The 14,449-nt window shown below is 39.7% G+C and overlaps 1 protein-coding gene across 2 annotated transcripts in view; it reads right to left on the reverse strand.

Annotated features, from left to right (window-relative positions):
- Positions 1 to 14,449, reverse strand: part of sfmbt2 (Scm like with four mbt domains 2) — a 196,876-nt gene that overhangs the window by 7,892 nt on the left and 174,535 nt on the right. For both annotated transcript variants that reach the window (XM_048553832.2, XM_048553833.2), the window contains exons 19-21: positions 13,015 to 13,175; positions 11,328 to 11,594; positions 9,115 to 9,243 (exon numbers count right to left, since the gene is read on the reverse strand). In XM_048553832.2, coding sequence (XP_048409789.1) covers positions 9,115 to 9,243; positions 11,328 to 11,594; positions 13,015 to 13,175 — 557 coding nt within the window. The remainder of the gene's footprint in view (positions 1 to 9,114; positions 9,244 to 11,327; positions 11,595 to 13,014; positions 13,176 to 14,449) is intronic.

A 14,449-nucleotide genomic window follows, 5' to 3' on the forward strand; every position in this document is an offset into this window, starting at 1 on the left:
TTCATCAACCCTCCATGTTACTTTACCGAATTTTGTAAGGTAAGTTAAACATGATCTCCCTAGCAATTCGATGCATTCTTTCCTTGATAATTTCATGCAGTAGGGTTTGGGTTGGGCTCTGAAATGAGTGATGCAATCCCTCAGATTTTATTCCTAATATTTTGACCATTGCCTAATAATGGATACACAGATTTGTTGCAGTTTATAGTATACAACTCTATACATACATATACACATTTGTGACATCCACTGGACATTTGAAAATGTCCTCATGGCAGCAGTTTTTCCCAGAAAGTTTACTGGAATTTACTTATCAAAGTACTCAGAATGATAGTACCAATATTCGGGAGTGATTCATCTACTATGACAATGTACCATTGAACATACCACTGCAGATGAAATAGCTGTATTTGCCCTGTCAGAACGCACAGCAGACAATTGCTGACGAGTAGCAAGCTGTATGTGAGATAACTCACACGTTGGGGTCCTTTAAACTATCTACATCACCAGCCAATGTCATGTGTCTAATTCATAACAGCAACTTAAACTTGCCGTTCTCAACATTCCCCAAAGTTTCAGTCTTTCTCTCAATGATTCCTATTCAGCACAACAAGCACCTTTTGTATCTCTTTTCGAAAATTGGGAGATTAAATCTCTTTTCATCAAAAGTACATAGGATGCCTCTTTGTGGAGTAATGAGTGCCACTACTATAATGTATATTCCTGTTCCTCTTTAGCTATTTATATATGTAAATTATGACCAAAGTTTCTTGGGTTCCATTTGTTCTGTGTCACGGGGCCAATGTTAAATACAGGTAAACTTCTGGATGGAGACTTTTTCATAGCCCTAATGATTTATACTGATTACATTCTATTGACACAAACTGAAATCAAGGATTTTGTTACGATAGAAGTAATGTGCTTTAATACTGAGCTAATAAAGCTGTTAAGGTTTCCTTGTAATGACCATTAGAGCTATTAATTTAGTTTTATTTGGTCTGTCCAAATAGCTCAATTGTCGATAACATCTACTTTCCAACAATGGTGAACAGAGCAGGTATGTATTTTTACAATTTTATCCATGGGCTGTAGACAACACTGGCTAGGCCAACATTTTTTGCCCATCACTAACTGCCTGGAGGGTTAAGAGCCAACCACACTACTGCGGATCTGGAATCACAAGTAGGCAAGACCAAGTACAGGTGGCAGATTTCCTTCCCTAAAGGACGGCAGTGAGCCAGGTGGATGTTTAACAACAGTTGACAAAGGTTACTTGGTTGCCATTAGCTTTATCGTTGTTCCAGATTTCACTATCTTCCATGGTAGGCTTCAAATCTAGGTCCTCAGAACATTGCCCTGCGGCTGTGATTATTAGTCCAGCGACAGAGCCACTAAGCCACTGCCCTACTCTTTATGTAGTTCCTGATTTTTCAGCAAGTAATTTAGAGTTGGTAATGGTTTGATCAACAAATCTGGGAGCCGTCATTATATTTGTACTTTACTGTCATTTGCGGAAACAGATTGTGCCTGTTATTTCACTAAATAGCTTTAATGATGTTGGAACACTGCAAATGTAAACAGATACTTTACACCTAATGATCACATTTCAGAATGAAGTTTTCAATGGATTTAATGATCATCTAGGCTATATTAACTTCCATAATTACTGCAGGCCTACCACTGATTTTCTCAGAGAAAACAAGAATCTTTGGTAACCGTAACATTGTCCTGAAAACATCACACCCTGGCACATCTTTGGAAAACAATCCTTAAAACAATGGACTCTTTCAGTTGATTTTAATTTCAGATGACACGGGTGAGATAGATTTAAGGCAGATGATGGACATACAGAAATTGCTAGATGAACAAGGCAAGGTCCATCTCGCTCGCTTTCTGCCTTTTTGGTAGTTGTGATATATATAGTGATAATGAAGTTATTGACCAATGCATATTAGGTTTGAACTTACTTCCTGTGCAATCAGTAGACAGGAGACAGGTCAGTAATTTTCAAAACTTAAAGAAAATGACTAACTTATTTTCTTCTTTCTTTCTTAATCCAAGCCTTCCAACAGCATTCTCCTTCAGTATTCAATCTTACTAATGCCCCTTATTTTGTCCTTCGCTGTTCTGGTTTCTTCAATACATAACTAACAAGATCTAAGAACTATTTGTTGATCCCATTGCTAAATATCATCCCAGTTGCCCTATTAACCTTGTCCTCTTCATTATCAAGTCACACAGCCAACAGTTTGTGGTACCAAGACTATGCGCTGAAGAGGAAATAAATCTAATAAAAAAGGGCATGTTGTAAAATGTTCCATACCAGGATATTCTGTCATTATAGTCTTGTGTGGTCTCTTTAAAGCAAGCAATTCTAGCTACATCATGATGTGACAGTATAGAACATGAAAAAAATACAGATGTTTCATTAAACACAATTAATTCTAAAAGTAATTCCAGATTAAACACTGTCTATTCAATATGGCACAGTTAACTGTAGAACATAACATCAGTAGCTGTTTGACTACATTTTTAATGATATACCCCCCATGTCAGCCGTTACTGCATTCCACCATTGCTCTTTACATACACCTGTTATTGGTTCATGTCTCTTAAATAATAGAAATTTATGTTTTCTTTCTACACTTGCACTGATTTCATTGTTTAGATTAGAAGTTGTCAGTAACTAATAACATGTCTACAAAAGCACAGAAGAGCAAATGCTCACTGAAGAAGCACAGTGCTTATTCCATACAACTGCAAAGTTGTTCAATTTAATAGCTTTGAGACAAAACTTATAGTAACTTCATGCCTGCCAAATAAAAAAGTCCTCTACAGAACCACACTGTATCTAAAATCAGAAGTCAACAAACTATATCACTAAGTGAAAAGTGTAATGAATCAAAAAACATATAACATGCACAGGGATTACCAAATAGGCAGAGAAATTGCTTTATTTACTTTGTGAGTGTAAATTAAATTAGAAACTGTTTAATGAAGCATAACTACATATGGCTTGTTTCCCCAAATCAATTGAGAAACTGTCATATATGTAAAGTGTACTGTAATGGCAAGGAAGAAATTTCAGATGGAATAAGACACAGTAGTGAGCTGTGCCATAACCAAGACAATTACATATTTGTAGATGATAGCCATCCGGAAAGTACTCCACTTCTATTAGAATAACAAAGAAAAACTAGAGTAACTACTTGAATTTTGTACATTGTACAGCGTGGAAATATTATTAAACTACAAGTTTGAGCAAGATTTTTAATAAATATGTTAAGTCCTCTTGAGGCTACTTCTCGATGAATTCGAGTGCTAATGACGCAGTTGGTGTTAAACCCAAGAAACAAATGTTAGCTTCTACAAGAGAAAACTGTCTGAGAATTGTGCATAATTGGTGAGAAAATGTTTATTACTTACTAAAAAACATTCTTGCATGGTTTAAAAAAAACACTGAAATTTACATAGACATTTAAGAGAATACAACATGATTAAACACAATTATCCATTGATTATAACCTCATAATTTTCAGAGGGAAAATGTTATTTCTAGTATTAGAAGAAATCATTTTGGTCTGTGTAATTATTGTATACAGGTTATTGTGTGTAATTTGTACTGTGAATTTAAAGGCCTACAAAGCACTGTATGGTGATTTAAGTCATTTTCTTCCCGCACTTTCAAGGGTCTAAATGTGGTCTTGAAATTTTTTTATGCATCGCAGAGATGTCATGACATTGCACATCACCAACCCATGACTTTCCAGCATAAAATGATAGTGTGTGATTTCATGATATACATTTCTCTTACAGGGTGCATGCATAAAAGTAAGAAAAGTGTTTCCACTTTGGCTGTAATTATCGATCCAGACTCAAATTGTACCAGAAATTATTTACTTTTGATCAGGGTTTTGCTCCTCCAATTATCAGGTCTACCCAAGTTACAAATCATCAAACCACCATGAACCAACATAATCAGGTATCATTTTGAAATGTAATTAACAGAAAATATTTTTGCTTCAAAATAATCTTTAATATTTTAAGGTGGAAACTTAATGTGGTTTGATTTTTTACAACTGAAAATGTAAGTTTACAGTAAAAATTAAGTAATTTAACCAAAACAGAAATTGCTGGAGAAGCCTAGCAGATCTGGTAGCATCTACAAAGATAAAGCACAGTTAATGCTTTGAGTCCAGCTGTCCTTGAGGGGTTTGAAGAAGGGTTACTGGACTCAAAACGTTAACTCCGACTTTTCGCCACAACTGACAGAATTGCTGAGTTTTTCCAGCAATTTTTTTTTCTGTTTCAGATCTTCAACATCCACACAGTTCTTTGTCTTATTTAAGTGATTAAACCAGACTAAGTCTATTACCTGAGTAACCTGAATCTAGATAACTAGAAATTACTTAAAAAAAAACCTACTTGCTAATTATATTAGCCAGTTTGCTACTTACAGTAATTTGTTTTTTAGGAAATTAAGAAAAAAAACCTTGAAAACATCCCTAATGAACACCTTTGTGTTGAAAAGAGCTGGTTTAATTTTTAGAACCTCCTTGAGTGCCTTCAAAGGAGTGTAGTGCTATAGCTTAACGGGATGAGGTGTGAAACTCTCCTGAGGTTTCAGCTGTATGGTAGTATCCGACATTTATTCCACGTAATAGTTCAGTGAGGGAAAATATACGGTCCCTTACAAGCCTCCATCCTTGAGATGGAGCACCATTTTCAAAGGGTTTCATTATCAGATAAGCACAAACACATGTGCAAACTAAAAGAATACTAGCATTATTCATCCTCACCTATTCCTTATGCAAGATTTAAACAAATTCTTGTAAATTTCCTCTCAAATTCTCAAACTATTTCATCAAGAACATTATTGTTCTTGATAATGCATCAGGTAGTGAATTTTCTTTTCCAATAAAGTGAACAATGTTACCTTAAATGGTTGAATAAATAAGCTCAATCAAATCAAACTCACATTTTGAGTCTTCAATGTTTCAACAAAGGCTAAAGGATTATGATCAATGTATATTAGTATTTCTTTGTACCCATAATGGACGTATGGTCTTCAAGATTTTGAAGCTTATAATAATCCTGAAGTCTCCTTTTCCACTGTAGAGTACTTCCTCTACTTTTGGTTTAATAGCCAAATATCCCAATTGCTTCTCTGTACCTGTTTCATCATCCTGCACTAAGACTGCACCGATCCCCATATCATGTGATCTAAATTTCCATTTTAGACACTTCATAAATTTAGAAGTGGCCAATGCCTGCACACTTATTAAAATTGCTTTCAGCTTCTCAAAGCTGCTTGGCATTCTGCTGACCGGACCACCTTTGTTCGTTTTCACAGCAAATCTGTTAAGGACACAGATATCGTGCAGAAGTTAGGCACAAATTTCCGATAAACTCTCACACTGCCAGAAATCTCATGATTTTCTATTTAGTTTTAGGAACAGAGCTTATAACCAGAGCCATCATAGAATCACAGAGTTATACAGCACGAAAACAGAACCTTCAGTCCAATTTGTCCATGCCAACCAGATATCCTAAACTGACCTAGTCCCATTTGCCTGCATTTGACCCATATTCCTCTAAACCCTTTCTATTCATGTACCCATCAGATGCCTTTTAAATATTGTAGCTGCACCTGCCTCCACCACTTCCTCTGGCAGCTCATTTATGGAATGCACCACCCTCTGCCCCTCAGATCCCTTTTAAATCTTTCTTTTCTCACCTTAAACCTATGGCTTCCAGTTTTCAGCTTCCCAACCCTGGGAAAAAAAACCATCTTAGCTATTGATTCTATTCATGGCTCTTATGATTTTATAAACCTCTATAAGGTCACCCCACAGCTTCTGATGCTCCAAAGGGAAAGAAAAGCCCCATCCTATTTATCATCACCCCATAGCTCAGACCCTCCAATCCTGGTAACATCCTTGTAAATCTTTTCTGAACCCTTTCAAGTTTTACAACATCTTTCCTGTAGCAGGGAGGCCAGAATTGAACACAGTATTCTAAAAGTGGCCTAACCAATGTCCTATACAGCCACAACATGACATTCTAACTTCTATACTCAATGCGCTGACCAATGAAGACAAATGCCTTCTTCAATATCCCGTCGATCTGCCACCCTACATTCAAAGAAACTATAAACCTGCACCCCTAGGTCTCTGTTTGGCAACACTCCCAGGGCCGTACCAAGTGTCCTGTCCTGATTTGCCTTACCAAACTGCAACACCTCACATTTATCTAAATTAAACTCCACCTGGCATTCGAGATAACAAGGTGTGGAGCTGGATGAACACAGCAGGCCAAGCAGCATCTTAGGAACAGGAAAGCTGACGTTTCGGGCCTAGACCCTTCATCAGACGTGCCCATCCCCTATGTAGTGTCCTAGGTAAGCTATCCTAAATTATGTGAGTGGACTCTTGGCAAGATTTAAGACTATACCAGCTAACTGTAATGTTCAAATAGGTCTTGCTTTACATGCTCTTCCCAGATGGCATTTGATAAGGTTCCCCATGGAAGGCTCATTCAGAAGGTCAGGAGGAATGGGATACAGGGGAACTTAGCTGCTTGGATACAGAATTGGCTGGCCAACAGAAGACAGCGAGTGGTAGTAGAAGGAAAATATTCTGCCTGGAAGTCAGTGGTGAGTGGGGTTCCACAGGGCTCTGTCCTTGGGCCTCTACTGTTTGTAATTTTTATTAATGACTTGGACGAGGGAATTGAAGGATGGGTCAGCAAGTTTGCAGACGACACAAAGGTCGGAGGTGTCGTTGACAGTGTAGAGGGCTGTTGTAGGCTGCAGCGGGACATTGACAGGATGCAGAGATGGGCTGAGAGGTGGCAGATGGAGTTCAACCTGGATAAATGCGAGGTGATGCATTTTGGAAGGTCGAATTTGAAAGCTGAGTACAGGATTAAGGATAGGATTCTTGGCAGCGTGGAGGAACAGAGGGATCTTGGTGTGCAGATACATAGATCCCTTAAAATGGCCACCCAAGTGGACAGGGTTGTTAAGAAAGCATATGGTGTTTTGGCTTTCATTAACAGGGGGATTGAGTTTAAGAGTCGTGAGATCTTGTTGCAGCTCTATAAAACTTTGGTTAGACCGCACTTGGAATACTGCGTCCAGTTCTGGGCGCCCTATTATAGGAAAGATGTGGATGCTTTGGAGAGGGTTCAGAGGAGGTTTACCAGGATGCTGCCTGGACTGGAGGGCTTATCTTATGAAGAGAGGTTGACTGAGCTCGGTCTCTTTTCATTGGAGAAAAGGAGGAGGAGAGGGGACCTAATTGAGGTATACAAGATAATGAGAGGCATAGATAGAGTCGATAGCCAGAGACTATTTCCCAGGGCAGAAATGGCTAGCACGAGGGGTCATAGTTTTAAGCTGGTTGGTGGAAAGTATAGAGGGGATGTCAGAGGCAGGTTCTTTACGCAGAGAGTTGTGAGAGCATGGAATGCGTTGCCAGCAGCAGTTGTGGAAGCAAGGTCATTGGGGTCATTTAAGAGACTGCTGGACATGCATATGGTCACAGAAATTTGAGGGTGCATCCATGAGGATCAATGGTCGGCACAACATTGTGGGCTGAAGGGCCTGTTCTGTGCTGTACTGTTCTATGTTCTATGTTCTATGTTAAAATGCTTACATTATTTTATCACGTAAATAATAGTTAAGCACTTCAGCTATCACTCAATTCACAAGTCTTTAGATTGTAGCTGAAATGTGAATTCAACCTGATCAGTATTTCATGACGATTAATACAATAGGTGGACACTTTTGTCAATTATATCTGTCATCTACAAGATAAGAGGGGCTAAGGCAAGATGCTGCAGGCAACTACGAGAGTGGAAGAGCAAGAGACTTGGTAGGAGGTGGGTGTAGTAGGAGGGGTGAAGTGATAGCGAATTAGTAGACTGAAGGTAGTGGCACTCACCCCCGTGGAGCAAAAAAGTTCATTGATTTCCTTCCTACACTGTTGGGCTTTCTTCCAGGTGACTGGAAGTGACCTTGGGTCAGACTGGCTTCTTCTGGTGTTGTGGCCTCCTCAGGCTGTCCTTGGGGAAAGAGGTTGTCTCTCCTCTGCAATCCTCAAAACCCTCTTCCCATAAGGAACTCCAGGTCCCTGTTTGCAAAATGGAGCACCAATCTTCTTCTTGGTTGCCATATCTGGGGCAAATATCATAAACCATGCAGGGCAACTCTGGATTGACAGTGCTTGACTGGATGGGTAATGGTTTTTTAAAAAGAGGCACTGGCATCAAGGGTCCTGGGGTGTCCCAGTAGTGTCAAGTATTTCTGGCTGTGGCTAGTGGGCTAACAGGGCTAGCATCAGCAAACAGGAGCACCACAGGGGCTTGGTAGGTTGCCAACAAGGTGAGTTTGGGAAAATATAGTGTTAGAAAATGCGCTAAGCCTCTATGACAGTTGATAAACTTATGCTGAGCCAAGATATTATAAAATTAAGCTCTAGGTGTCAAAACATTGAACTACAGTACTGTGAGATAACAAGGTGCAGAGATGGATGAACACGGCAGGCCAAGCAGCATCAGAGGAGCAGGAAAGCTGATGTTTCAGGCCTAGATCCTTCTTCAGAAAGATTTCTGAAGGGTCTAGGCCCAGAACATCAGCTTTCCTGCTCCCCTGATGCTACTTGGCCTGCTGTGTTCATCCAGCTCTACACCTTGTTATCTCAGATTCTCCAGCATCTGCTGTTCCTACTATCTCTCACCACAATACTCTGTTAGTTATGTTCAATGCTTAAAGGGAGATTGCCTTGAATACACTTTTTGGAAGTTAGTTAGCATGGAGCACTAAATATCACAAAGATGCTTCATTTGTTTTGGGACAGGTAGAAGGATGAACATAGTATTTGTGTAAAATATTACCATGGAAATAGGAAAAAATGCAGTAAAGTTGGAAGATGCAGCAAAATTGCAGGCATCACAAACAAAAAAAGAATAATTGTTTCTTGATTCCCATTCTTCTCCTTCAGAAAAGTTTTGATTTTCTCATTTTCTGTGACAAATTATTTAATAAACACAATAATATTGATATAACTTCCTCATTATTTTGAATTGTGAAGTGTCCATTTGTAAAATTACCTGTTCCTGAAATATTTTTGCCAGAGGTGCACAGTCTGTGGACTTGATAAATCTGACAACCTCAGCCACTGACCATTCCAATGGATTACTTTCCAGCACAAGTTTATCATCTTCGTTTTGCCTAATTTCCTACAGTAGACATAAAACAAATTAATTAATTAATTGTCACATAAAATCATGGATGACCCAAAAGGAACATCAGAAAAATCAGGATTTCAGAAGCAGTTTTCTCTACAATTTGCCTATAAAACGGTTAAAGATGGAATAACTTCAGTGGGTAAAAATACACTTTTGAGTCATACAGATGCAGCAAGTCCCAGCTTGAATATGTTCTGGGGAAGGGTCACTCGACCTGAAATGTTAACTCTGATTTCTCTCCATGATGCTGCCAGACCTGCTGAGTTTTTTCCAGCAATTTCTATTTTTGTCTCTGCTTTACAGCATCCGCAGTTCTTTCAGTTTCCATTGGTTTTGGAACCCCCGATCTCTGCCTATCACTTGCAGCTCCTGTTTTTTGACACACAAATAGTCTTGCATTGTAGCTTCGCCACTTTGATACCTTATTCTTATGTATGCCTGCTGGTGCTCCTAGCATGCCCTTTTGCATTCTTCATTGAACCAGGGTTGATCGTCTGACTCAATGATGCTGATAGAGTGAGAGATATGCTTATTCATGAGGTTGCAGGTTGTAGTTTAATATAACTTTTCTGTTGCTGATGGCCCACAGCACCTCATGGATACTGAGCCTTGGGTTTCTGATTATCTATCGCATTCAGCACAATGTTGGTGCCACACAACGGAATGGAGGGCACCCACAAGGTGAAGATGGGTCTTCTTCTCCACAAGTGCTGTGCAGTGGTGACCCCCATTGATAGTATTACAACTGACATATTGGTGAGGATGAGCAAGATGAGAATGTTGATTCCCTCAACACCTATTCAGTACTAGATTAGTAGCAATGTCTTTTAGGACTCGATGATCATGGTTAGCAGTGGTGTTGAACATTGAAATCTTCCATTGTGAGTACATTCTACACCCTCATTACCTTCAGTGCATCCTCCAAACAGTGCTCAACATGGAGGACTGCTGATTCATAAGCTGAGGGTGGCTGTACATGGTTATCAGCAGGTTTCCTTGTCCATTTTTGACTTGATGTTATGAGACATCAGGGCTGCAGTCAAAATTGAGGATTCCCAGGGAAAATTCCCCCATATTGCATGTCACTGAGCTGCTACCTTTTGAGTCCGTCCTCCTCGAGGAATATAATATATCCAGGGACGGCAGTGGTGGTGCCTTAGATATTGTCTGTAATGTACGATCCCGCGAGCATGACTATGTTGGGCTACTGTGTGACTAGTCTGATAGTTTGCTATTGTCATTTACAATCTCTAGGTTGATTCCTGTTAGATTTCATTCCTTTGAGGCTTTTAGAGTTTAATACAACTGAATGACTTGCTAGGCCATTTCAGAGGCAGTAAAGATTCAGCTGCATTGCTGTGGGTCTGGAGTTCCATGTAGGCTAGAACAAGTAAGGATGGCGGATTTCATTCCCTAAGGACATTTGTCAACCAGATGGAGTTTTACAACAATCAATGATTTCATGGTCATTAGGTTTTAATTCCGGAGTTTGAAGAAATCCAATTTGGTCATTTGCCACAATGGGATTCAAATTTGTGACCCTCAAGCGCTACTTGGGTCTCTAAGTTACTATTTCAGTGACAATACCACTGCCCCATGGACTCCCCTGAGTGAAATTCAGCACTATTTCAGCAAATATTTCAGCTCTGAAAAGATATTAGGAAGACTGATGTAATTTTGTTTGGCTTTCTCTCAGTTTCTGATCCCCAACAACTTCTGCCTTTTACTCCCTAACCCCTGTTACATCAATCAACCCTGGGAAATACACACAGAGCTGAATTGTTCTTGCAATCTTCGGGATATATTTCAGTAAACTTTCATATCAAGGCCAATCTCCCCCTCCTCATTCAAATTACTCCTTAAAACTCATCTTTTCATCTAAACCTTTGGTTATAATCCTAAGCACACCTCATATGGCTCAATGTCAATTTTGTCCAATAATAGTTGTGAAACACCTTAGGATGTTTTACAATGTTAAAAGTACTATATAAATACAGGTCACCGTTTTAATACATGTAAGTTCAACATGAAAATATAAAATAGCTACAGTTCACTGAACATGTAGTATAATTTACCTTTGGTGCTGAGCATTTGAGTGAATCATATTTATCATCCTCTGAGAGCGATGATGTCCGCACCCTTCTCTTTCTCTTTGCCCTGTCTACTATGTGAGGCCGAGGTAGCTCTGATGCTGATCTCAGTCGCCGTAATCGTTTTGGTTTGGCATCAGGCAACTCAGAAGATGTATCCGTTTGGTCATCACGCTGCTCAGAGCTTGTTCCATCACTTCCAGTTTCATCCTCTATCAGATCTTGTCCATCTTCCTTCTCCTCTCCATTTTCCTGGAGTTATTTTTGGATAAATACAAATAAGAACATGAAATTTAAAAAATTAAATGTAGGTATCTTTGTCTAGGTTCAGAGTAATCATTATTCATTGCCTTCAAACTTAAACCCAGCTTAAGGGCCAATAAAAAATATAGTCCATAAAAGCACTGTTCTAATCTTACGTGCCCCCATCACAACCCTCCCCTCCTGCACCTCATTTGTATACATGTTACCATGGTTTCTGAATCAATTCCCAACTCTTCCAAAGTGTCACAATGCTCTGTGCAAAATGGTTCTCTTGCTCTCTCTATCCTTTGACAAGGTCCCTCATGGCACATTGGTACAAAACGTGAAGTCACATAGTATAAGGGCTGAGCTGACAAGATGGATACACAACCGGCTTAGTCAAAGGAGTCAGAGGGTAGTGGTGGAAGGATGCTTTTTGGAATGGAGAGTTGAGACTTGTGGTGTTCCACAGGGATCAGTGCTGGAACATGTGCTGTTTGTGGTTTACATAAATGCTTTGGAAGGAAACATGGTTGGTCCAATTGGTAGGTTTGCGGACAATACAAAAATTGGTGGAGTTATAGATAGTGTGGTTATAGAAAAGGTTTACTAGGATGTTGCCTGGCATGGAGGATTTTAACAATGAAGAAGGTTGGAGAGACTGGGTTTGTATTCACTGGAACACACTAAGTTGAGGGGTGATCTGATAGAAGTTAATAAGGTTGTGAATGACATGTATACAGCGGAATGTATGAGGTTTTTTCCCGACGTGCAAGAGTCAATTACTACAGGACATAGGTTCAAGGTCCTGTGGGGATGGCGGAGGAGTTAAGGGAGATGTGGGAGGGACAAGTTTTTCATACAAAGGGTGGCTATTGCCTGGAATGTGCTGCCAGAGGTGGTGGTAGAAGCAGACAACAGCAGCCTTCAAAAAGCACATGGGTGAATATGTGAATAGGAAGGGAATAGAGGGAAACATACCCTATAAGTGAAGATAGTTTCAGTATGGAAGGGCACAATGTATCAGCATAGGCCTGGAGGGCTGAATGGCCTGTTCCCACAATGTATTGTTCTTTGTTCTATCCTAAGTATCTTACCCCACGTATAGTTGTGTAAACAGAAATACAATAGGAAAAAAAGCACACAATTCTATATACCAAGGAAATGCTAAATCATGCCAATTCTTTGTGCCTAGATAAAAGCAAAATAATGTGGACACTAGAAATCTGAAACAGAAAATGCTGAAGAAATTCGGCATGTCTGACAGCATCTGTGGAGACAGCAACAAAGTTAGCATTTCAAATCCAATATGACTCGTCTTCAGAATATTCAGTTCTCCAGCATTTTCTGCTTTTATTTGAGGGCAGTGCAATTACCAAGTTCAGTCAGCTACGTGTAGTTGCCTCTATAAATAAAATATAGCTGATACCTGTGGAGCACAATCCACTGATGTGGATGAGCGCTTTTTCTTTTGGACAAAACAAGACCTGCGTTTTTTCCTGCGTTTAGTGGGTTTTTTATTGTTGCTTTCTATGTTGCCATATCCAACAGGAGGTCTGATGATTTTCTTCTTTTTTCCATAGTAATAAGCTGTGACCAAAAAAAGTATCCAATCACTACGAACAGACGAGCAAGGAACAAGAATAGGCCATTTCCTTCTTTAAGCCTTCATACCTCCTCTGCCGTTCAATAAGATCATTGCTGAACTGACTTTAACATCAACTCTACATTTCTGTATATCCCTGATAATCTTTCCGTCTCTTGGTAATCAAGAATCTATCCACCTCTGCCTTAAAAATATTTAAAGATCTTTCTTCTGCTGCTTTTTGAGAAACTCCAAAAAGTTCATAGCCCTTACAGCATAACTAATTCCTAATTTATTCTTAAATAGGCAATCCCTTATTTTTATACTATGACCCCTAGTTCTCGCTCCTCCCACAAGAGGAAACATCGTTTTAATATCCACCCAATCAAGTCCCCTCAGGATCTTGTACATTTGAATTAAGTCATCTCTGACTTTCCTAAAGTCTGAAGGATACAGGCCCATTCTGTCTAGCCTTTCCTCATAAGGCAATTCACTCATTCAGCTATTACTCTATGAATGTTCCCTGAACTGCTTCCAATGCATTACCATCCTTCCACAACTAGAGTGGCCCCTATTGTGTATAGTACTCCAGATCCAATGTCACCAGTGCACTGTATACCTGAAGCATAACCTCCCTGAAATTCATTTCCCCTCATAATAAAATATACCATTCCATTAGCTTTCCTGACGACTCGCTGTATCTGCTTACTAATCCTTTGCAATTCATGGATTGTGACACCTGGATTACTTTGCATCACAAGTCTCTACAACATCTCAACGTTTACAGGATGCAGAACCGGGCAAAGTGGTAGGTGGAATGCAACCCAGAAAAGTGTGACATGATTCATTTTGGAAAGTTAAGTTTGAATGCAGAATACAGGGTTAATGGCAGGATTCTCGGCAGTGTGGAGGGACAGAGGGATCTTGGAGTCCACGTCCATAGATCCCTCAAAGTTGCTACCCAAGTTGACAGGGTTGTAAAGAGCGTATGGTGTGTTGGCTGTCATTGGCAGGGGAATTCAGTTTAAGCGCCGTGGGGTTATGTTGCAGCTCTATAAAACCCTGGTTAGACCACGCTTGGAATATTGTGTTCAGTTCTAGTCACCTTATTATAGGAAAGATGTAGAAGCTTTAGGGAGAGTGCAGAGGAGATTTACCAGGATGCTGATTAGACTGGAGGGCAGGTCTTATGAGGAAAGGTTGAGGGAGCTAGGGCTTTTCTCATTGGAGCAAAGAAGGAGAGAGGTGACTTGATAGAGGTGTACAAGATGATGAGGTA

The sequence above is a fragment of the Stegostoma tigrinum genome, chromosome 25 (assembly GCF_030684315.1).
Source record: "Stegostoma tigrinum isolate sSteTig4 chromosome 25, sSteTig4.hap1, whole genome shotgun sequence".
Taxonomy (NCBI): Eukaryota; Metazoa; Chordata; class Chondrichthyes; order Orectolobiformes; family Stegostomatidae; genus Stegostoma; species Stegostoma tigrinum.